The sequence below is a fragment of the Callospermophilus lateralis genome, chromosome 7 (assembly GCF_048772815.1).
Source record: "Callospermophilus lateralis isolate mCalLat2 chromosome 7, mCalLat2.hap1, whole genome shotgun sequence".
In the NCBI taxonomy this organism is placed as follows: domain Eukaryota; kingdom Metazoa; phylum Chordata; class Mammalia; order Rodentia; family Sciuridae; genus Callospermophilus; species Callospermophilus lateralis.
In genome coordinates, this window is record NC_135311.1 from 64,137,505 (window position 1) to 64,162,990 (window position 25,486).

General features: G+C 35.5%; 1 protein-coding gene and 1 pseudogene across 9 annotated transcripts in view; one reads left to right on the plus strand and one right to left on the minus strand.

Annotated features, from left to right (window-relative positions):
• The window catches only part of LOC143405143 (glycogen debranching enzyme-like), an 82,566-nt gene that overhangs the window by 23,142 nt on the left and 33,938 nt on the right, over window positions 1-25,486 (plus strand). For 8 of the 9 annotated variants that reach the window (XM_076863503.1, XM_076863497.1, XM_077109911.1 and 5 more), the window contains exons 2-3: window positions 7,159-7,195; window positions 21,549-21,660. In XM_076863503.1, coding sequence (XP_076719618.1) covers window positions 21,623-21,660 — 38 coding nt within the window. In that variant the 5' untranslated portion in view covers window positions 7,159-7,195; window positions 21,549-21,622. The remainder of the gene's footprint in view (window positions 1-7,158; window positions 7,196-21,548; window positions 21,661-25,486) is intronic. The other variant, XM_076863502.1, reaches the window with a different exon arrangement.
• Window positions 62-6,445, minus strand: LOC143403413 (F-box/LRR-repeat protein 3 pseudogene; annotated as a pseudogene).

Below are 25,486 nucleotides of genomic sequence, written 5' to 3' on the forward strand. Positions count from 1 at the left end.
TATTATAATATATTTGCTTGAAGTTAAGGTGCTATTCATCATGCCCTTCATCATGCAGTCCTTACCAAGTAGGCATTGTATCTGGAAATCACATCCTACCAGAATGCTTGGACACTTCCCAGTGGATCTGCTCCAAACTATATTTTTTGCCAGGAATTAATACTTCTTCATAATGGATAACTGAGACAGGTGGCCACCATACATCTTCACAAACTCAAGAAAAGCACTACATGAGATTTCACATTCCTCTAGTTCAGTGCTGACAGATTTTTACAACATTCTGGAATGTGAATTAACTCTTCATCAAGCAACTATAATCCATTAGCATACATTACTAGTTCAACTAGTCTAGGGCATGTCATTCCCACACAGTCAAGTGTGTCTTTGCTTACCGATTTCTCAAAAATGAAGATGAATGGCAGGAATTTCATAATGAAAAAATGGGTCAAATTCCTCTTTATATTAAAAAAATACATCACTAAGTTCACTGTGGTTGAATATTTGATGAACGCATCCCTGCTTTTCTGAGTAATATGGAAATGTGTCTGTCCAGGATTTTCACTGACTGCATTAATGTGCAAGTGTTTTAAATGAACATGCTTTTGAGAAAGTAGAGTAAATAGCAGATCATCACTTAGTGGTAATTCAGGGCCATGGTAAGCCATGACATTGATCAGCCACACAAAGGATACCGGCTGAAGAGACATAAGGAAAGCTGCTCATTTTTAGTGGCTTCAGTGTATCACTATTGTTGGCCACTAGTACTTTGAGGGATGGATCATTACTGGGGTACCTATGTCTTAAGTGTACTCTGCATCAGAGTTGAGTTGTTGGCTTCTTTCTTTTTTCCCCTCTTTTTACCATGACAATTCTTCTATGGTAGAGTCTGTAATTTCAGTGGACCAAAAGCATCAATGTTTGAAATAATCACCTACCTTTTATGACATAACTTGAACTGCTTTTGGGCATTTTAAAAATGAATTCAAATCCTTAGAAGATGAAAGTTGTTATTGCCAAGGGCATTTAACTGGGAGATTTGATTTGTGAAAGAATTGCATAAGGAAAAACAAGTTTTGGGTTGGACTTCTTATTTGTCATCAATGGCTCCTTAAATGAATTCTAATTGACTTAAATTTAGGTATATAATATTTGCTTTATGGAAACACATTGTTACTAAATTTGGATTTTATTATTAGGATTTGGCTTTTAAGATATGTATACTCTTGGCCTCTGTTGTCTATCTCCAGATCGTTGTGCTTTTGATGATGTAAAGAAAAATCAAATTATACTCATTGAGAAAAATCTCAATTTTTTTTTTAATTTATCTTGAATGCAGGTGGTTGTTTTTTTAATTTTTAATTTTTTAGAAATACTTCAGTGGTCAATGATAAATAATTTGTGTCCAGGTATGGGTTTTTCTAAATGGGATTCAATTATATTAAAAATTAGATAAAACACTCAAGTTATTTGGAAAAATTCTAGATATCAAGAGATACTTAAAAAAAAAAGTATATACAAATGTAGCTGAACTTTTGAGCACTTATCCTGAGTGTTTCATGAAAAAATTAGTATCCTTGTATTCCTCATGTTGCTTGTCTTAGAAAACTGCTCTCTCATTTACTCATTTCAGTTGGCTTACTGCCTCAGCTCTAGCAGGTTTTCCAAAGCTGGTCACTTAGATATCTGGTTGTTTAGATCTTTCTGTTTTATTGGTAAATTCCAAAAGTGTTGACCTAACTCAATTAACAGTTTCCTTCCTTTTTTAATTTTGAAAGTAACTTTACTAACATATTAAGTAAACAAAATTTAAAAGGCAAACAGGGCAGAAGTTTCTAAAGCACCTTCCATGTACCAGTCATAGTCTTAGGCATCAGTGATAAAGAGGTGAGCAAGACTTGGTTCCTGCTCTCAAGTAGCTGATGAAGGACAGATATGATGTACAGATTGTAAAGGGAGCACAGAGGATTCTTAATACACACTGTTTGTTCATGGAAAATGAACAGAGAAGCCTTCTAAGACAGGTTCACCTGTAATTTATTTTTCTAATGGGCACAGTTTTGAGACTGAAAGACAGTACCATTAATCATTATACAAGGTCAGTAGGTGTAAGCAAGGTTGTTCCAGGCAAACTGATAAGAGATGATCACTCCATTCTAAGAAGTCATGTGCTGAGTTCTCAAGACAGGTAGGAATTAAGTAGGTTAATTGAGGAAGAAGCTTTTTAAGGGGAAGTATAGAAAGACATACTGGAAGATTAACATAGCATTAGATGGAAGCATGTGAAATTGCCACTTCATAAGTGAGAAATGGTCAAATATTTGCAGTTTTGTATAGTTCAATGTGCTGTGTTAAGGTAACTTAAGCACAGAATATTTGTATTTATTGACAGGAGATAAGCCTGAAAAACAAGGCTAGAGCCAGGTCATGAAGTTCTTGAGTACCACATTGTGGAGTTTGGACATTGTTCTGAAAGTGATTATATGTTTATTTTAAAATATTTAATTATAAAGTATTTAATTTTTTAATATCCAATGCATTCTCACTATTGGCAGAAGTGAGAATAGATGTGTTTTTTTGCTCAAAAATTTATTTTTAGAGGCACAAAAACAAAATTAGGAAAATGAGTTCAAGGGAGAACGTGGGTTATCTTGAGAGTGAGAAACCTTTTTTTATTTTTACTTTTCAGCTTTTTGGTGTTGGTATTTTACTGGAAGCAAAAATAATGTGAATACTTTCTTTTATTAATGCCCTAGAATAGCCAAAACATTGAAATTATCTCTTCTCTGGAGATTTTGTAGAATTCCACTATAAATCTTTTGGACTTGGTGCTTTTTCTTAAGGGGTGAGGTGGATAGGAGGTAGGCAAGCTGTTTAGTTTTTTTCCTTTTTCTAAAAAATTACTCATTTCATTCAAGGTTTCAAATCTCTGTAGAAAATTGAGATAAGAAGTCTCATTTAAAAATGAGTGAATTCCATCTATTTTGTGCTTATTTATTTTTATCTTGCATTTTTGTACTCCTTTTAGAATTAGATTATCTGATGCTTTAGTTTTCAAAGAACCAACGCTTGGGGTTTTTATCCATTAGTGTTTATTATGCCTTTTCTACTTTCTGCTTTCCCTTGTTCCTTTATAGTTTTTTTTTTATTGGATGTTTTAATTATTAACCTTTTCCCCTGTTTATTGAAATTTAAAATTAGGTTCTAAGCATTGTTTTAGTTGAATTGACAGGTTACATGTTTTATATACATATATGTGGTCAATGTGTATGGGTGTATATTTATATATGTATGAGTGTGCACATATATGTACTTGTATATTTGTGTGAAATGCATGCCATATTTGGTTTGATTGCTGTAATGAATAGAAGAGAGAATAGAGAGTGTGCATATATATGTACTTGTATATTTGTGTGTAATGCATGCCATATTTGGTATGATTGCTGTAATGAATAGGAGAAGAGAGATGAATAATGAGGAAACTACTTAGAAAGCAGTTAAGAATATTATACTAGATCATGTGAGAAATTTTGGTGACCTGAGTTGAAGTGGCAATAGAGTTGGAAAGAGTGTAGAGAACAACTGGAAATGAAGGGTGTGAGAAAGGAAAGATATCTCAGAATAATTCCTAAGTTTGTTGTTTGGGTGGCTAGTATATATGAAATATCTTCACTGAATTAGGACCCATGTTCAGTATAGGAAAATGGAAGAGTAGGTTTAGGGTGGAAAGGCACATTCAGATGTGGACATCAGGTTTATAATATTTACAATATTTTCATTAAACCCTGTTTAAACAACAGATATTCAAGTCAACAACTCATGAAAAAGGAGGGAGCTGGAGATTTGGAAAGTCATTAGAGATTTTGACTGAGGTGGGCTAGAGTGGTATCTCTAGGACCTGAGGATAGTAGGTCTAAGATCTGTCCCTTAGGTCCTAAAGTTCTATGAGAATTTTCTAATTTTGTGTTTGCATTTTGGCACATTTGGCACATTCTTGATTATCTTAGTGTCTGCCATACTCACAAATCTCAGTGCTGGTATTTGTGTCTGAATGGTTAAGTGATTGTCTACAGACCACATATATGGTAATAAACAAATTTGCAGTAGTAGAATTTGTATTAGGTTGATGTATACTAATGCAAAGCTGAGAAAATCTTTCTTCAACTTTTGACTTCATATTGAATAATTTTGCCATTAAAACTTTCTTTTATGGGGATGATTATAAATGAGAGATTTTTTTAGAGAATTTCTGAAAAACTGAGATCATAAAATGGAATTTTGGTTTATAATCATGAAAATAACATAGAGCAACAGAATAATGTTTTGTTTTAATCATCACAGGCTGATCTAAGAACATAGGATTACATTAATTATGTGCTTAGGCCAAGGGAATGCCTAATAAGATGTGCCCTCTGAACAAGGTATTTCATGGAAACTTGAAGCAGAAAAAGCACCAGGAGATCATGTGACCCATTGGTGTGTGTGTGTGTGTGTGTGTGTGTGTGTGTGTGAGAGAGAGAGAGAGAGGGGGGAGAGCTTTGTGTGTATGTATATACATATGTAAATGTACCTAATTATTACATGGATTCTTATTTAGCTGTATAAATACCAATTAGTAATGTTTATTAGCAATGCTATGACATTTTTATTGACTTTTATTTTTTAGAATTTTGTTTTGATGTATACATTTTATGAAGTAATTACAGGTATCAAAGTACAGTCACCTTTTCTTACAGTTGATTTACAGAACTTATTTATTGTTCTTGACTGAAACTTTCTATCCTTTGACCAACAATTTCCCCCCATCTCCGCCCCCTTTCAGCCTGGAGTAGAGCTTCTGGCAATCACATTTTACTTTTTGCTTGTATGATCTCAACTTTTTTTAGATTACACGTTATAAATGGGATAATGAAATATTTGCTTTGTGTGTATGTGTGCCTGGTTTCTTTCATTTGGCATAATGTCCTCCAGATTCAACCATGCTGTTGTAATTGACAGGATTTCCTTCTTTTTTAAAGACTGAATAATATCCCATTATATATTACATTACATGTTCTTTTTCTACTCATCTTTTGATGGACTTTGATGAGCACTTAGGATGATTTCATATTTTGTCTATTATGAATAATAATGCAATGAACATGAGAGTAGAGATTTCTCTTCAAGATACTGATTTCATTTTCTTTGATGTATACCCAGAAATAGAATTGCTGTATCATGGAGTTCTATTTTAAAATCCTTGAGAAATTGCTGTTGTTTTCTATAATGGCCATGATAATTTATATTCCCACCAACAGTGTACAAGAATTCCTCTTTTCCCACATCCTTATCAACACTTGTTTTCTTCTGCCTTTTTTATAATAGTCATCTTAACAGTTGTGAGGTGATACTGCAGTTTTAATTTGCATTTCTCTGCCGATTAGAGATGTTGAACATTTTTTCATGTTTGTTGATCATTTATATGTCTTTTGAGAAATGATAATTCAGGTCCTTTGCTTATTTTTTAATTGGGTTATTTGTTTTCATTCTATTGTCATATGAGTTACTGTGTATTTTGGATTATCACATGTATGCAAATATTTTCATCTATAGCCTGTCTCTTCATTCTGTTGATTATTATATTTGTTGTGCTAAAAGGCATTTTCTGAAATAGTTTTATAATTTGTAACAGTTTTAAACAGATAAACAATCCTGTAATACAATTGATATTAGAAATAGTAAACCTAAGCACTTTTAAAAATAACATTTGTTGAATTGTAATTAAGTTTGGCTTTCTAGCTTTATTGGGTGAACTGGTATTTTATTACTGAAAATGCTCATTACGCAGATTTTTGTAGCTCAACAAAGTGTTGAACATAGAGGGTTGACTCCTGCAGTTGACATGGAGATGTATTGCTCAGATTCCTCTTTAAAGTAGGGATTACTACCTAGTAGAGAAATGCAAAATCCAGGCAGCCTCCTCTCCCATGCTTTAAGGTCCACCTCAGCTGCAGAGTCATGACCTCTTTGTGGCAGCACACATTTATATATTAAGCAGGCAGAGAAATCACAGAGTGCTCTGATGGACATTACTTGCTTTAGAACTTTCATTTAGTTGGTTAAAATTTTGTTGGTCCTGTATCACAGTTCTTTCTGAACTTGCTTTCTCTGTCTTAAAATTTACCGATGTTAATCTCAAACATTTTGTATCCCAAATACCCTATTATCTCAGCTTCAGAGAAACCAATCCTCAGTAGCTCCTGATCTCATGGAACTAGTTTTCTAGAAAGAAATATGCATAAAACAAGAAATTAAAAATATAATCACTATTATATATAAGCACAGGTACTCTGGGAGTATGTAATAAAAGGACCTAAGTTGGTTAACTATATTGTTTAGGGAGGTAGCATGGTTTAGTAGCCAAATCATAAACTTTGGGCTTTTACTCTTTCCGGGCCAGTTTTCTCATTTCTAATATGTGAATGACACATGTTCTCTCATTTTTAAGAGAGATACTGGCACAGGATTTCCTATGTGATTGGGGGAAGTTTCCCAGCAGCTAGAGAAACATTTCAGTGTTTCACTGTATAAATAGTGTTTCAGTATACAAACATTTCAAGCTCTTTTTAGTGTAAATTTATTGAAGTCCCAGTTGTGAAAACAGTTTATATGGCCAAACTTCGATTCACAAATGAAAAAAATATATTTCCATCTTTACATAGAAGGATTTGTAAAATAAGTGTATATGTTTATATAATATATATGTAAAAATTGCCAAACAAAATATTTGTCACATAGTTGTAGTTAACACTTACTATCACTTCCTGGAAATAATCCTTAGTACAGTTTGAGCATCTCTAATCTAAAAATCTAAAATCTGAAACTTTTTGAGCACTCCATGTTTTTAGATTAGGGATATTCAGCTGATAATAAATATGCATATATTCCAAAATCAGAAAAACTCTGAAATCCAAAACAAGTTCCAAGCATTTCAGATAAGGGTTACTGAAACTGTAAAGAAACAACTAAACTATTACTTTTAAACATGTTCTCTCAGGAGGATATGGAAAGAAACCTATTTGGAGAATATGGTATATTCTTTTTGACATCTTAGGATCATTTTAATGATGATCATATTTTACAAATAAAGTAAAGCTCTCTCTCTCTTTTTTCCTCCTGCAGTAAGAAAAGTGGAAAACCACCATTACAGAACAATGAGGTAAATTTTTATATCCTCTACATTTTGGTATTTTATATACTTAGTTTATTTTTTGTTACACAATTCTGAATTAGGATAAAATCATAGAATTTTAGAATTAGAAGGAAACTTAAAATATCACTTTGTTGTTGTTGTTGTTGTTGTTCTGAGGATTAAATCCAGGGTGCTTTGCCATTGAGCCATACCCGTAGTCCTCTCTGTTTTTTATTTTGAGACATGGTCTCTAGCTAAGTTGTTGTGAGCCTCTAAATTAACATTCTCTTGCCTCAGCCTCCTGAGTCCCTGGGATTACAGGTTATGTGCCATGCTTGGTAAAAATATCATTTCTAATCTGGTATGTATTATAGAATTTTTTTCTGAAATAGAATCTTGACTAGTGTCTCATAGTGTTTATTTGAATTTGTGCATTCTGTGGAGGGCATTATTCCAATGAGGCAGTTACAACTGTTATAGGCAGTTCTAGTCCATGCTGAGGTTAATTTACTCCTGCTTGCTTCGTAACTCTGTTATGTCATTTGTAGCTGTACAGGACAAATCTACTCTCTTTTCTGTCATAGACACATAGATTTAAAGATAGTTGTGAATGCCAAGTCTATTTTCCCTTATGCTAAGCAATCTTCATTTCTTCAAATATTTCTCATGTGACATGGCTTTTTGATCCTTTTTCAATTCTGTACACATTCCTTTGGGCTTAAGCTAGTTTTCTTGGACATTGCACTAAGAATATAATATAGTTGAAATAACTTGACTGGCACAGAATATGTCAATACTATTACATTTCTTGATATGGATACCATAGTGCTAAAATTCAGCCTTATATTGTGATTATTTATTTAGTCATAACTGTTGTTTACATTAAGTGAAGTTTATGGTAAATTATAACCTTTAGTTATCTTTCTGATGAATAGTTCTGTTGACAGATACCTTATATTCTGTATTCATCAGTTGATTTCTTTCTTTTTTTAATAACAACTTTACTGATACAATTCATATATACTATAATATTCGTTCATTTAAGTATGTAAATCAGTAGCTATTAGTATATTCAGAGTTGAAAAGCCATCTCTGCTATCTAATTTTATAAAATTTTATTAACTCCCCAATAAAATTCTATACCAAGTATTAGTTACTGTCTCAGCATTCTCTTCCCCCAGCCCCTGGCAACCACTAATCTAATCTGTTTTCTGTCTCTATTGATCTGCTTTTTCTGGACATTTTATAGAACTAGAATCATGTAATATATGTGGTCCTTTATGTCTGTCTTCTTTCACTTTGCATATTTTCAAGGTTTATTCATGCTATTTTTGAATCAGTATTCTATTTCTTTCTTTCTTTTTTTTTTTTGCTGAATAGTATTCCATTGTATAGGTATAACACATTTTATTATCCATTCATCAGTTGAGGGACATTTAGGTGGTTCCATTTCTTGGCTTTTAAGAATGGTGATGCTATGAACATTTGTGTACCGGTTTTTAGGTGGACGTTTGTTTTCATTTCTCTTGGGGATATACCTTGGAGTGAAGTTGCTGGATTATAGGGTACTTCAGTTGGTTTCTTTTAAGTAAATATTAATTTATAACTGTAAATATCAGCTTAATGAATTTCACCGTCAGTACTGTTAGTGTACAATTCTTATATCTAGTGTATTAAGTACAAGTTATTATCTATACATTAAATTTACCTTCTCTTTCTTCCTCATAATTGCTAATAGTATTGACTAGGAAAGGACCAAGGAGATTACTCTGTGACATTTCTTAATCTTTATGGGTTTTTATTTTTGGTTATAATTTATTTAGCTGTGACTATATCTAATTATAGCAAAATTTAGTTCTTATTTGTCCATTTAGGCCACCAGAATTTTAGAGAAATATCAAAATCCTTGGTTAATTTATTACATCATTTATTAAGCCAATCTTTCAACAAATATTGATTGAGTCTCTCACATATGCCTGGCATTGTTCTTGGCTCCATATATATGGCAGTTTTAAAAAATTAGTCCATACTGTCATACATTCTACATGTCAGCTAATATACTAATACAGTATATTAACAAAGGAGAAAATTAGAATAGTTTAACATGACTTCTTTTTAGTAAACTTGCTCTATACGTAATTATTAGCATTTCTTAAGTGTTCCTAAACCCTATGTATTATTGTAGTCTCTGAATATCCTGAAGATTCATGACAAAAATTTTGTTATTTAGTTTCTTTAATTCATCTTTCTCCTTATTTGAAAAATGGAATACAGTATGCATAAGTCCAGTTTTCTGGTATATCTCTATGATTATTATCTCTTGTATGTTATATCTGAGTAATCAAAACTTAGTTATCTTAGTGATACCTATTACCTGCATGTCATATCAACAATTTGTAGGATAGCAAGACTCATTTGACTTATTTTAGTATTTCTTCCTATTTTTCAGTTTTATACAATTTTGTTTTAACATATACTTACTTATAGGTAGTATAGTGTGAGCAAGACAAATTTAGATTAATCTAACTGATTAGTAATAAAAAATATACAAGATGTATACTGATTCCACCTTTGTAAAATTGATAGGATGTGTACACACAGACACAGTAAAATGAAATCTGCAAGGCTATATACCAGTATTAACAGTTGATATCTCCAGAAGGGAGGTATAGGTTTCTTATTTTTGCTTATCAGAATTTAATTTTTCTTCAGTGGATGTATTCTTATGAGAGAAAGCAATTAAAAGGAGTTTTTTTAATTGAAATATTTTATAATCATAATCTTTGAGATGGGGTAGAGTGAAAGAATTTTCACAAGGCATGAGATTTAAGGATGGGTAAAGGATTTAAAGTTAGCAAATAGTACAGAAAGATAGTTTGATTTTAAAGTGTACATTTAATTTTGATGTGTGTGTTATAAAGTTCAAAATAATGTTAGCTGCAGTGAAGCACACCTCTAATTCTGGCTACTTGGGATGCTGAGGTAGGAGGATCACAAATGAGACCCTGTCTCAAATTAAAAAACAAAAAGGCCTGAGATGTGCCTCAGAGCTGGAGTGACACCCCCCAGGTTGAATCTCTAGTACTGTAAAAACAAAATTCAAAATGTATAAAGCTATACAATGTGCTAGATGTCATATTTAGCATTCCTGGGTTTATTTTTATATTTTTGGGTTGTGTGGGTAGGTTTAAATATGTATATATCCATAAACTGTACAAGTAGTTTACGTATTTAGAAACTTCATAAATTCACCTGTAAAATAAAATATAGATATCATTCTGATTTTTCCCCCAGCCTAGAGCCATCTCTGTTGATACATCTCTAACTCTGCAGCCATAGCTGGAAATGTTAATTTAACTACTCTGTAGTATTCTGTTGAGTGAATGTGAACTGTTTCCTTCCCTATTATAGTATATAGTTTTCATTTAATAAATTTACCATAATTTATGTAATATTGATGTTTATTTAGATTGTATTTATTTAATAGTATTATAAACAATGCAGTCTTTTTTCATTTGTGTGACTAAGTGTTTATGCAGGAATATCTGTAGGATAAGTTACTATAAATAAATTTGCTAAGTTATTTTACATTTTATAGTTAGTGTGCATTTTACATTTTGATTAGATGAAACATAATAGTTGTACCAATTTACACTTTCTCCAGCAACATACAGTAGTACTTATACTCTAGCCAGCACCATATGGCCTTTTATTTCATTTGCTATTTTAAACATCTGTCTTTTTCAGTTAATTTTAGTTCATCTCACTTTTACAAGTTGATTGACATTTCAGTAGGAACTTCTCATTGCCATTTGATTTTTCTCCAGAATGTTACTTTTCTTTTCTTGAGTGTATTATTACTTTAACTTCTTATTATTTGTATCTAATGGTTTGTTTGCCTTTTCTATATAAATACATATATTTTAAGTACTGGGAAGTGGGGTAGGGGTATATCATAGTTGAAGAGATAACCAGTGAACTCCATGGTGCAAATGATGGGGCTCTGGGAACACTTGGTCCTAGTTCATGTTCTATTAGTGAGCTGCTTTGTGAAATGCACAGGGAACCTTACTGTTCTGCCTGAGGGGCCAGCACCACCCAAATACATGGAAGGCAACATGAACCAAATAAGCCAGTCGAGGGTCCCTCTTGGTGGCTGATGATGGTTCATCCAAGTGATTTCCTCAAGGGCATCCCAGCTTGGAAACTGGGGCCTGCCCGCCTGCAGAGGAGTTGCTCCCAAGGCCCCATCCCTGGGCAACTGCTCATCAGGGAGCAGGAGAATATCTTGGGGCTTTCCCCTGTGCAGTCACCTTTTGGCTGATGCAGGGAGGGGGCATTAATTAGAACCACAGATTTACAGCACAACCATATACTAAAGACATAGCTATACTATAATACTGTACACTATTGTATAGAATTGTCATAAACAAATGACAGTATAATTACTATTGTATTTTCAGAGTCTCTTCATTTCTATAGCTGCGTATTTAACCAGTTGACCCAATAAAGTAAACAAAACAAAACAAAACAAAAACCTACTTTGTTTTACTTTAAGCTTCTCTAATAGACTACATGGCCCAATGGGCAGTGTGAGAGAGGTTGTGGGGGTGCAAATATGTTTTAAAAGGACTGTGACCCCAGATTTTGTAGAAATCTTTTTTCAAGATAAGAAACAGAATTAAATTCAGAAAGAGAAAAGAAATAAGAAATCTAATAAATTTCTCTCTGGAAGACTTGAATTAAATGATGGATGTGAAGGCAAGGGTCTCTGAGTCCAGAAAAAAACACGTTACCATAGTAACAGTCAACATTAACTGTATCGTTCTTAAGATTTACAAAGTACATGCCAGAGAAAATGAGACAACTATGTAGTATGAATAATGCTATATCACATTTTACTTATGGAAATTGATGGTTTGTTCCCTGAGGCCTATCAAACCACAGATGGCAGTGTTAATAATAGTCAGTATGCATTGGTTACACTGGATTCTGGGAGGCCACATTTTCTTTCTACTTTTTCTGCATTCACCTTTCATTATACAAATCAAAACAAACAAATAACAATAGCAACACCCTCCCCAGTGGTTATATCATTCTTCCCGACTGAATTTAGCCCTGGAATCTTACAATAACATTTATCTTTTCAGCAAGAGCTGGATCCTCTCCTCTTCTTCATCAGGCTGTCTAGAGTTAGTGCTGTCTTCTGTACCTCCACCTCAGGGATGACTTAGTTCCCCAGGGACATTGTCATTGTTTTTGGACATTTTTGAAGATTCTGACTGTGTGTGTGTGTGCATGCACATATGTGTGCAAAGGGCCAGGAATATTGCTAAACATGTCATATTGCACAGGACAACAAAGAATTACCTGAATCCAAATGTCAATAGTATTTACATTGAGGTACCTGACTTAGTTCAACTGCAAATTCCTAGTGTTCCTTGCTCCTCCATTCCAATAGATGAACATACCAATTACTTCACTGATTACATGGAGGTGGCCTGAACAAACTTCTTCAGACTTTTGGTACTCTCATAGTTTACTCAGTTGTAAAATGGGGACAATAATGGTGCTTACCTCTTAGGATTATTTTGATGGTTAATGAGCAAACATATGGAAAATGCTTAAAATTGCTTGCTGAGATTTAAGCAGATAATTAGCCTATATATTAAATATGTCAAGTAGTAGTTTATCTTTATTTATGCCTATGCTTACTTTCTTTCCTTTAGTCTCAGGGAGTGAAGTGTTTCTTCTCCTTTTCAAGTTTGGTACTTCTTGGCCTCATGTCCTCCTTTAAAAGAGGAAAAGTAAAACTTTCTTTTGTTTTTCAATGCTTTTGGTGTGTTTTTGTTTTTTTAAACAGTGCTGAGTATTATACCCAGAGTCTCTCTACCTCTGAAATACATTCCCATTTCTTTTCATTTCTTTCTTTCTTTCTTTTTTTCTTTTTTTGCGAGAGGGTCTTGCTAGGTTGCCCAGGCTGGCCTCAAACTTCTGATTTTCATGCGTCAGTCTCCTGAGTTGCTGAGATTATAGGAATGTTCCATGGTCCCTAGCCAACTTTCTTTTCTTTATCCTATATTTTAAAATTCTTCCTGTCTCATAACAATGATCCTCCCTTGACCCTGGCTCTCCAATCTTTCCCTTTTCCTACTCTCTTCTCCACTTTCAGTCAAGGTCTTTGACAGAGCAAGGTCTACACTTACTGTCTTATTTCCCTTACTCCATTTGTCTGTTTCCTTGGTCCCAGGCTTGATCACCACCAGGTTCTGACTCAATCTGTGTACACTTTGCATTTCATCACAATAGAAGCACAACAGAGAAGGTACCCCGAGCGCACTGCTTACACTGGACATCTTCGTTCTCTGTCCCTTTATTGTGCACACCCCACCCACAGGACACACTGTATGGGGGTGGGGGCGCACAGGTACCATTAGACTAGAATGTGCCAGGTGGGCAAGTGCATTCTCAGTCAGTCAAGGCAGCCTTGGGCATGGCTGACTACAGTCATAGCATCTCTCTATGCCATTTTCATGCCTGGTGAAGGTCCCTGGAAGACAACTGCTGCAAACTCGCAGGCTTGTGTTGGTACAATGCTCAGAGACATAGGTTCCTACTGGACACTTGTCACAGGTTAGTACCTGGCCAGTGGTACAGTCAACATGGTGGTATGTGCCAGTGAGACTTGGGGCCTTTGGTTCTGGCTGAGCCATGATGGTGGTGCTAAGGAATCTAAGCAGGAGAAAGTCGCCAGTGATCATAGTGGCTCCAATTCCGCAGGTGATGTGGCTGCAATAGGCGAGGGTGGTGCTGCTGGGGGCTGGGGGGGGTGCTCGCAGGGATGGGGGGGGATGAGGGGGTGGGGGGGCGTTGTAGCTGGAATCCGCGGCTCCAACACCCCTTGTGCACTGCGGCAGCCAGGCAGCGAGGCAGAGGAGAAAGGTGGCAAGGGAGGTACTCAGCACCTGCCAAGTGGCGCGGCTGCCCGGGCTGGGAGAAACAGCCTCAGCTGTAGCCTGGGCCTCCAGGTGCACTCCTCAGACAGCGGCTGAGGAGAACCAGTGAGGAGGGCTGGCCCAGAGAGAGCAAAGGGACAACTTCCCATAGCAAAGCCTCCAGCCACTACCAAAAACCGTCCTCCGCTGCCCAGACCCGCAGGCGAGGGACTGTCCATTCTTCTTCTTTTTTTTTTTTATATTTTATTTTATTTTTTTTCATCTTTCATACATTTGATTCAAGTGAGTTATGCATTTCCATTTTTACCCCAAATACAAATTGCAGAATCACATCAGTTACACATTCACAATGTTTACATAATGCCATATTAGTGACTGTTGTATTCTGCTGCCTTTCCTATCCCCTACTATCCCCCCTCCCCTCCCCTCCCATCTTCCCTCTCTACCTCATCTGTTGTTGTTCAGTTCTCTCCCTCCCCCCCTTTCCCCTCACAACCTCATATATGTGATTTCGTATAACGATGAGGGTTTCCTTCCGTTTCTATGCAATTTCCCTTCTCTCTCCCTTTCCCTCCCATCACTCATCTCAGTTTAATGTTAATCTTTTCCTCATGCTCTTTCCCCCTGTTCAGTTCTTAGTTGCTCTCCTTAAATCAAAGAAGACATTTGGCATTTGTTTTTTAAGGATTGGCTAGCTTCACTTAGCATAATCTGCTCTAATGCTATCCATATCCCTGCAAATTCCATGATTTTGTCATTTTTTAGTGCTGCATAATACTCCATTGTGTATAGATGCCACATTTTTTTTATCCATTCATCTATTGAAGGGCATCTAGGTTGGTTCCACAGTCTAGCTATTGTGAATTGTGCTGCTATGATCATTGATGTGGCAGTATCCCTATAGTATGCTCTTTTAAGGTCCTCAGGGAATAGTCCGAGGAGGGCGATAGCTGGGTCAAATGGTGGTTCCATTCCCAGCTTTCCCAGGAATCTCCATACTGCTTTCCATATTGGCCGCACCAATTTGCAGTCCCACCAGCAATGTACAAGTGTACCCTTTTCCCCACATCCTCGCCAGCACTTATTGTTGTTTGACTTCATAATGGCTGCCAATCTTACTGGAGTGAGATGGTATCTTAGGGTGGTTTTGATTTGCATTTCTCTGACTGCTAGAGATGGTGAGCATTTTTTCATGTACTTATTGATTGATTGTATGTCCTCTTCTGAGAAGTGTCTGTTCAGGTCCTTGGCCCATTTGTTGATTGGGTTATTTGTTATCTTATTGTTTAATTTTTTGAGTTCTTTGTATATTCTGGAAATTAGGGCTCTGTCTGAAGTGTGAGGAGTAAAGATTTGTTCCCAGGATGTAGGCTCCCTATTTACTTCTCTTATTGTTTCTCTTGCTGAGAAAAAACTTTTTAGTTTAAGTAAGTCCCATTTGTTTATTCTTGTTATTAACTCTTGGGCTATGGGCGTCCTATTAAGGAATTTGGAGCCTGACCCCACAATATGTAGATCGGAGCCAACTTTTTCTTCTATCAGGTGCAGGGTCTCTGATTAGATATCAAGCTCCTTGATCCATTTTGAGTTGACTTTTGTGCATGGCGAGAGAAAGGGATTCAGTTTCATTTTGTTGCATATGGATTTCCAATTTTCCCAGCACCATTTGTTGAAGATGCTATCCTTCCTCCATTGAATGTTTTTAGCCCCTTTATCAAATATAAGAAAGTTGTAATTTTGTGGATTGGTTTCTGTGTCCTCTATTCTGTACCATTGATCCACCTGCCTGTTTTGGTACCAGTACCACGCTGTTTTTGTTACTATTGCTTTGTAGTACAGTTTGCACTCTGGTATCGCTATACCTCCAGATTCACACTTCCTGCTTAGAATTGCTTTTGCTATTCTGGGTCTTTCGTTATTCCATATGAATTTCATGATTGCTTTATCTATTTCTATAAGAAATGCTGTTGGGATTTTGATTGGCATTGCATTAAACCTGTAGAGAACTTTTGGTAATATCGCCATTTTGATAATGTTAGTTCTGCCTATCCATGAACAGGGTACATTTTTCCATCTTCTAAGATCTTCTTCTATCTCTCTCTTTAGGGTTCTGTAGTTTTCATTGTATAAATCTTTCACCTCTTTTGTTAGGTTGATTCCCAAGTATTTTATTTTTTTTGAGGATATTGTGAATGGAGTGGTTTTCCTCATTTCCATTTCAGAAGTTTTGTTGCTGATATACAGGAATGCCTTTGATTTATGCGTGTTGATTTTATATCCTGCCACTTTGCTGAATTCGTTTATTAACTCTAGCAGTTTCTTTGTAGATCCTTTTGGGTCTGTTAAGCATATTATCATGTCATCCGCAAATAGCGATAATTTAAGTTCTTCTTTTCCTATTTTTATGCCTTTAATTTCTTTTGTCTGTCTAATTGCTCTGGCTAGTATTTCAAGAACTAAATTGAATAGAAGTGCTGAGAGAGGGCATCCCTGTCTAGTTCCAAATTTTAGAGGAAATGCCTTCAGTTTTTCTCCATTTAGAATGATGCTAGCCTAAGGCTTAGCATATATAGCTTTTACAATGTTGAGGTAAGTTCCTGTTATCCCTAGTTTTTCTAGTGTTTTGAACATAAAGGGATGCTGTACTTTGTCGAATGCTTTTTCTGCATCTATCGAGATGATCATATGGTTCTTATCATTAAGTCTATTGATGTGGTGAATAACATTTATTGATTTCCGTATATTGAACCAGCCTTGCATCTCAGGGATGAATCCTACTTGATCATGGTGCACAATTTTTTTGATATGCTTTTGCATTCGATTCGCCAGGATTTTATTGAGAATTTTTGCATCTAAGTTCATTAGAGATATTGGTCTATAGTTTTCTTTCTTTGAAGTGTCTTTGTCTGGTTTTGGGATCAGGGTTATGTTGGCCTCATAGAATGAATTTGGAAGAGCTCCTTCTTTTTCTATTTCTTGAAATAGCTTGAAAAGTATTGGTATTAATTCTTCTTTGAAGGTTTTGTAAAACTCTGCTGTATACCCATCCGGTTCAGGGCTTTTCTTAGTTGGTAGTCTTTTGATGGCCTCTTCAATTTCTTCTTTTGTTATTGGTCTGTTTAAATTGTGTGTGTCTTCCTGACTCAATCTGGGCAGATCATATGACTTAAGAAATTTATCGATATCTTCACTATCTTCTATTTTATTGGAATATAGGGTTTCAAAATACTTTTAAATTATCTTCTGTATTTCTGTAGTGTCTGTTGTGATATTGCCTTTTCATCCCGTATGTTAGTAATTTGAGTTCTCTCTCTTCTTCTCTTCGTTAGCATGGCTAAGGGTCTGTCGATCTTATTTATTTTTTCAAAGAACCAACTTTTAGTTTTACCAATTTTTTCAATGGTTTTTTTTGTTTCAATTTCGTTGATTTCCGCTCTGATTTTAATTATTTCTTGTCTTCTGCTACATTTGCTGTTGTTTTCCTCTTCCTTTTCTAAGGTTTTAAGATGTAGTGTGAGTTCATTTATTTGTTGGTTTTTTCTTTTTTTGAGGAATGAACTCCAGGAAATGAATTTCCCTCTTAAAACTGCTTTCATTGTGTCCCATAGATTCCGGTATGTTGTGTCTGTGTTGTCGTTTATCTCTAGGAATTTTTTGATTTCCTCCTTTATATCTTTTGTAACCCATTGATTACTCAGTAACATATTGTTCATTTTCCAGGTGATGCAGGATTTTTCCTTCCTTCTTTTATCATTGATTTCCAGTTTCATTCCATTATGGTCAGATATGGTGCATGGTATTATCTCCACACCTTTATATTTACTGAGAGTCGCCCTATGGCATAATATATGGTCTATCTTTGAGTAGGATCCATGTGCTGCTGAGAAGAATGTGTATCCACTTGATGACGGTTGATATATTCTATATATGTCGGTTAAGTCTAGGTTATTGATTGCGTTATTGAGTTTTATAGTTTCTTTGTTCAGCTTTTGTCTAGAGGATCTGTCCAATGGCGAGAGCAGTGTGTTGAAGTCCCCCATAATTATTGTGTTGTGGTCTATTTGACTCTTGAACTTGAGGAGAGTTTGTTTTATGAACGTTGCAGCACCATTGTTTGGTGCATACAAATTGATAATTGTTATGTCTTGATGGTGGATGGTTCCTTTTAACAGTATATAGTGTCCTTCTCCATTCTTCTTTAAGTTAATTATTTCTGGTATTTTGTCACTTTGAAAGGAAGCTAATTAATACAATATCTTTATAATTTATTAAATGTGTAGAATTATTTACTGGTGAATTGGCAAGTTTATAATATTAATTGTATTACATTCTCTTCTGCGATCCACTGCTTCCTCTGCTCCATCTGCTCCCGCTGTTCTTCCCATTTCTTCATCAGATTTTTGGCGCGGCCTTCCTCCCTTGGGGCGCCCTTTTACTGAGCCTTGGTGGCAGCAGAGGTGGTGGCGGAGGCAACAACTGTGACAGCAGCCCTGCTACATCCTAGATTTTTTTTTTTAAACAGAAGGGATCAATGCTGAAAAATGTCCATTGGGAGATTTCTCAGTGAGAGCAGTTTCAGCAGTGTGACAAAGGGCTACATCAGACTGCAGAGGGCTGTTGAAAGAAAGGGAGGTGAGGAGGTGAGGTCTGTTATTGTGGTTTATTGATTTAGAAATATTGAGATAAAGAAAGAGAACAAATGAGCCAGTCTAAAGGTTATTTATTTTTTTTTTTAAGGATAGGTGAACTTTGAGGAAGAATATCTGTCAGAGAAGGACATGTCACACATGATGTGAAGAGAGGAGGTGGCTTATAGCTGACTGGGAGGGGTTGGAACCAACAGCTCAAGATGTGTGTGTGTGTGTGTGTGTGTGTGTGTGTGTGTGTGTGTGTGTTTTGAGGTGGAAACTACAGTTTTCCCATGGTAAATAGAGAAGACCTTGAAGGTGACATTTGAGTAGATGTGAAGGAAGTGACATGGAAGAGTTGATGAATCCTGGGGGGGAGCTTTCCAGAAAAAAATATAGGAAGAGGTAGGGGCTGAAGGGAGTTTGGAATAGAGTGAATGAGAAAGAGGATACCAGGAGGTGTGTGATTGAAGAGGTAACAGGCTAGATTACATGAGGTCTTGCAGGAAATTGTGAGGACTTGGAATTTTACTGATATATTATTGGATGGTTTTAAACAAGTGTGTGACATGATATAACTTAAGTTGTAACACCCTTACTCTTGCTGGTGTATTGAGAGTAGCTAGGGTAAGGATGAAATCAAGGAGAGCAATTAGGATAGTTTTACAGCACATAAAAAATTTGAGGGTGGCTTGTACTAGGATGGAAGAAGTAAGAACTGTTTGGATTATTGATATATTTTGAAATGGTGACAGGATTTTCTTCTGGGTCATGTGTATATGATACAAAAGAGGGTAGTCAGGAGTTTTGATATGAGCACTTAGAAGACTGGGGCTGCCATGTAGTGGGATGGACAAGATTGTGAGAGAAACTGGGTTAGGACAGAGTGCATATCAGAATCTAGTTTTGTTTTTGTTAAGTTTCAGATGCTAATCTGACATCTAAGTAAAAATGTCAAGTAGGCAACTTGAACTAGTAATCTGGAGTTCAAAGAAACACCCTAGCTAGAGAGAGGAGGTTGCTAATAGCTGACTGGGAGGGGTTGGAACCAACAGCTTTCAGAAAGTCTTTAAAGCCATGAGACTGGGAGAGATGACCAGGGAGAGAGAATACAGTATACTGAGTCCTAATATTTTCCAATGTTAAGAGACAGGGATGTTAGAGTCTGTAAACAAGTCAGGATGGCACTGGCATTAGAGTGTGTAAACAAGTCAGGATGATGCCTGGCATTTTGCCTGAGGGAGTGGTTTGTGAAGTAATGCCAGCGAGCCATTAAGTGTGGAGATTCCTTATTGGTTGACTGCTGTATCTAGTTTATGTTAATTAAGATAAGCTGTGTGTAATGTATACATACCCCTCCTGTTCTACAATAAACAGCTCCCACTCCTGCTGTATCAATGTACACAAGTCACCCCGTGGTTATTTTGCTGCAGCCAGACTGCGGCACAGGGGAGATGGGCAGAATCAGACAAAGTGATCCAGAAGGAGCAACTAGAGAGAAAAGGGGAAACCAGTAGAATACTCTGTTCTGGAAGCCAAATACAGATGACAGTTTGGGAGGAGATAGTTCTCTCTGCCAAATGACTCTAATAAGCTAAGACAAGGCCAGGGGAAAGAACACTGGATTTAGCCCTGTGGAAGCCATTGGTGGAGTAATGGTGGTAAGATCTTAGTGGGTTCAAAAATGGCAAGGAAAGATTGGAGACAAGGGAGGTAACTGTTGATTAAGTGTTGTTGCAAGGACAGAGACAGAAACAGAGTGATAGTGGGGAAGGTGGGGACAAGAGTCTTTTTGTTTTTATTTATTTATGATGAAACTGCTTGAGCACTCATGTTTTGGGAAGAATTGGGATGACTTGGGGCCTGAGAATGAGTGTTAGGAATTGAACTGATGGCTTGAGGAGATGCTTTAGGATTAGCAATAATCCCTGAAAAAAAATGAGGACAGAAGTTGGCTGAGACAAGAATTTGAAACCAAAATTAGTTTAGCAATGTATCTCGCTGTCTTTCTTCAAATTCTTAATTTCATTTAATTATTTGAGAAATTCTTTGATGCGAATTTTTTTTTCTACTGAGGTACTGATGATTGAACCTAGGGGTGCTTAACCATTGAACTATATTTCCAGCCATTTTTTATGTTTTATTTAGAGACAAGGTCTCTCTGAGTCTGGCTTTGAACTAGCGATCCCTCTGCCTCAGCCTTCCAATCCACTGGGAATATGGGCTTGTGCCATTGTGCTGGCTCTGATGGCAATTTTAAAAATTTATGAAATTGGTTTGAACAGTATCATCTCAATTATAATTATAATTCCATGGCTATTCAGATTTTTTTGACATTTTGGATATTAGATATTTTAGATCCATAAAAATGGAAATTGTCTTTTAAGATCTGCAACTACAAAGGGTATTTGTCAGCATGACTCTATTGCTAGAGAGATTAGCAATGAAAAGAAGTTATAAAATGAGGTAATAAGCAGAAAGAAGGAGAAATGTTGAAGAAGAAGCACTAGCAGATTGGGATATAATAATACCTACTTAAATTTCTGCAGTTCTTTATAATTTATGGTGACAATGTATATATCATCTCATTTAATACTCTGAATAGTTCCTTATTGTAGGAATTATTCCCACATAAATTGGAGTTCAGGGATGTTAGGTGGCCTCCACATCACAAAAGTAACAAGGGACAGAGCTCTACTATAATCCAGATTTTCTAACTTGATGTAATTTTGATGTTTTTCCAATTTATGAATCACAATTTATATTTGAGCACATTCTTTCTTAAAAAATGTACAGCACAGATCTTGATGGGTCAATGACAATGGACTGGGATGAATGGAAGAAGCATTTCCTATTGAAACCTGTCAGAAATGTTGAGGAAATTGCTCATTACTGGAATCATTTTACTGTAAGTAGTCTGTTTTTACTATTTGTTTATTTTATGTCATGGGCATAAAAATGTAACACAGTCTGTAAAATTATGTGTCAATGTGGCCTATGCCTTAGGTCCTTGTGTGGATTAAAGTAATTAATAAATGAAAAGCATTTAGAATAACAATTGACATATTAAGCACCATACTTTTTTTGGCTATTATGATTACCAGTAGAAAGTAAAGGACTTTGAACTGAAACTGGTATTTCAAAGCTGTGATGTATGTTGTTTCTTTGTGAAATCTACATTTTTTCTTCAACACTTAATTTTCTCTTAACATTCTGTGTTATTGCTGGATGCTGTCGTGTACTTGTACTTGGGAGACTGAGGCAGGGGAAGCACAAGTTCTAGTACAGCCTGGGATTACAGGTGTGCACCACTGCACCTGGCTTGTCATTTATAATCGTACAAAGAAGGTATTAGTATTGTTTCTACTTCACATTTGAGGAAACCGAGGCCCAGAGGAGTTGTTCAGTTAGGATTAGGGAGATCAGGATATGATTCCATCTGATTCCTGGGCCCAGGTTCTTTCCCCTCAAAAATTCCAAGTTATGATACATGTATAACAGAACTTATTTTCTGCTTTAGGTATTACATGGAAATGATCAGACTTTCACCACTTCCATTATAGGTCAAGATGTAAAACAAAACTCTTTTAAATATGTTTTATATATTTTATATTTTTTTTGTTAAAGTATAGTCTGACTGAAGATAACATAGCCATCCACTAGATCTTGAACTCTAATGAGACTCTGACATTATTGCCAATTAAAAAGCTATTAGCTCGCTAGTAGTTTGTTTGATTTGAGTTTTGCCATAGCCAAAAAATTTATTGAAATTTGAAAGATTATTCTTTTTGTGTTCAATCTTAGATAAATACTTTTCAATTGAAAATATGATAGATTTAAAAATTGGTAATGTATAGATTGTCATAACCATGATAATCTAGTTATTTTTAATTTATAATTGACAATATTGTGAGATATTTAAAATTGTATTGTTTGGTAGAGCACAATATTTGAGGAAAGTCTGATGCTGATTTACTATGGAGCTGAGATATGTACAACATTCCTTAGATCTTATGAGGAGTTAGAACTTTCATTTGAGATCATCTAGTTGCTATTTAATTTGTTTTAAAAGGGAATTGATTTAGAAAAAAAGATGGACTTTTCAGGATATCATTGACGAAGAAAGAAGACCTGGCCAGTTGTGGAAATACCTGCTGGGCTGGGGCATAGCTGGTACCTGTGCTTGAACATGCACAGCACCATTGGAACGTCTAAAAATCCTAATGCAAGTGTGTTGCATGGCTCATGTGTATGTTTTTGAGTAACATGAATAATATGTGATACTTTTAAAAGAGAAGATTTTAGACAGGTGAATACTATTTTTTATACTCTCATGTGCAAACTACTTTATTGCCAGTGATCTGGATTCATTTATTCAGTAGCTTCCAGGTGTTAAACTCATGTTGAGGTTACAAAAACTTAATGATATACTGTTTTTTTAAAATCCATACACAATTTTTATGGATGGAGATTGATATGTTGACAAATTATTAAACACAGTCTAATAATCTACCACTAGTGTTCTAGGGTGGGGCAAAATTAGAGAAGTCTCTCCTTCCTTTTGGAGATGGGTGATAAACATACAGTATATTTTGATTCATGGAGAGAATCAAAATTGTGTCATGAAGAGTCAGAGACTGGTCTAGGAGTTACACTCACTCTATATTCCCTACCATATGAAAGAACCTGTAATTGGTTGTGGTCCCTTTGAAGTAGGCCATACCTTAAATTGTTTGCTTGTGCCTTGGGACCAAGTTTCTATGGGACTGGTGATGTAACTGTGACAAGGGGAGAGAAAGGGTTTCCACTCTTTCCATGTTGTACTTAAGGCAGAAATTATGGGTCTCCTGCAACAATCACTATCTACTTTTACCTTTTTGAGCCATGGAAGAACACATTTATTTCTAATTTTTACAGAAATAGAGATGAAGCAAGTGTGCTTGGTTGTAGATATTCTGAATTCAAAGAAGGGGAAAGGGGCACAAGTCTTATTTTTTTCAGTGTGCATATTTTTTCACCTGTGTTCAGTCCTGTACCTCATTGAATGAAAGAAGGGGGTGATTGATTTATAATGGGAATTGGCTCATGTGATTATAGAGGGTAAGAAGTTCTGAGATGTACTTTCTGCAAACTGGAGAACCAGGAGACCTGCTAGTATTCAAATCCACAGGCCTGAGGACTATGGTTCAACTCTCAGTCCAAGATCAAAGACTTGAGAACTGGGTGAAGGGTGAATCTACTGGTATAAGACTTTGAGTCCTGAGAGTCTGAGAACATGGAGACAAAGATGTCCCAGCTCAAGAAATTAGAATGAATTTGCTTTCCTCTACCTTAATGTTCTATAATGACAGTCAAATGGTTGGATGATGCCCACTGATTTGGTGGCGAGAGTAGATCTATGCATTCAAAGCTAATCTCTTCTAGAAATACCCTCATAGAGACACATGTGAAACCAACTACAGGGCATTACTTAGCCCAGTCAAGTTGGCACATAAAATTAAACATCACACTCTCTATGCATTTTATTTTTTCGTAAGTATTTTTTATTAAAATGTCATCTTACTCAACATTTTTTGGAACTTTCCTCAATCATATTTTTAACTCTTCTGTCAAACTTATTATTTTAGCAATCAATACTTTGATGGTTCCTATTTTGTTCTTGTTTTTTTGGTACTTGCCATTCAACTCAAGTGTTCTTAACCACTGAACCACATCCTTAGCCTTTTTTATTCAATTTTTAAATTTTTGAGACAGGGTCTCAATAAGTGAGTCAGGTCTCACTAAGTTTCTTAGGATCTCACTAAGTTGCTGAGGGTGTTGAATTTTTGAACTTGCATTCCTCCTGCTTTAGCCTCATGACCTTCTGGGATTATAGGTATGTGCCACCACACCTGGCTTTTATGGTTATACTATCTTTTCTTCTTCTTTTTCTTTTTCTTTTTCTTTTTTTTTTAATTGAGAGGGGTTTTTGCTATGTTGTTCAGGCTGGTCTTGAACTCAAATGTTCTTCCTACTAAAGCAATCACATATGTTCTAGTAAATTTTTCCAAGACCTGTTGTATTTATTGGCAAAACAAAGTATTTTGTTCTATGGGTAGTAAGTAAATGTATCTGTTAGTTTTTTTAAGCAGTTACCCTACTCCATTTTCACTCTGAGCTGTTGTTCCTTCCTCCACACTTAATTCCATCCCTTTGGACACTGTCAGATTTGTTTCCTGAAATACTGTTCCCATCATATTTCATTATTCAACAGTGGTACCAATATTTACTGAGCAACATTCACCTTTCACAAAAGTTTTAGGACATATATAGAATGTTATTTTATACTGTTTTGCTTTCTAGATTTTTTTGTATTTAAGGTTTATTTCCCAAATTTTCCTTCCCTTGAAGGAAAAACTTTATCTTAAGTTTATTTATTTCTCAGAATATACCATATACACAGTTCATGGATTCATTAAATTCTAACTAAATTTAGTTGATATCATTGAAACCAAAGTAACATTTTTAATAAGGGGGGAATGATTAATTTTTAATTTTTATTGGTTCTTTTTAGTTATACATGACAGCAGAGTATATTTGATATAATTATATAAGCAGGGAATGTATTTTATTCTAATTAGGACATCATTCTTATGGATGTACACCTTGGTATGATTCACAGTGGGGTATTCATACATGTACATAGAAAAATTATGTAAGATTAATTCCACTACCTTTTCTTTTTCTATTCCCCC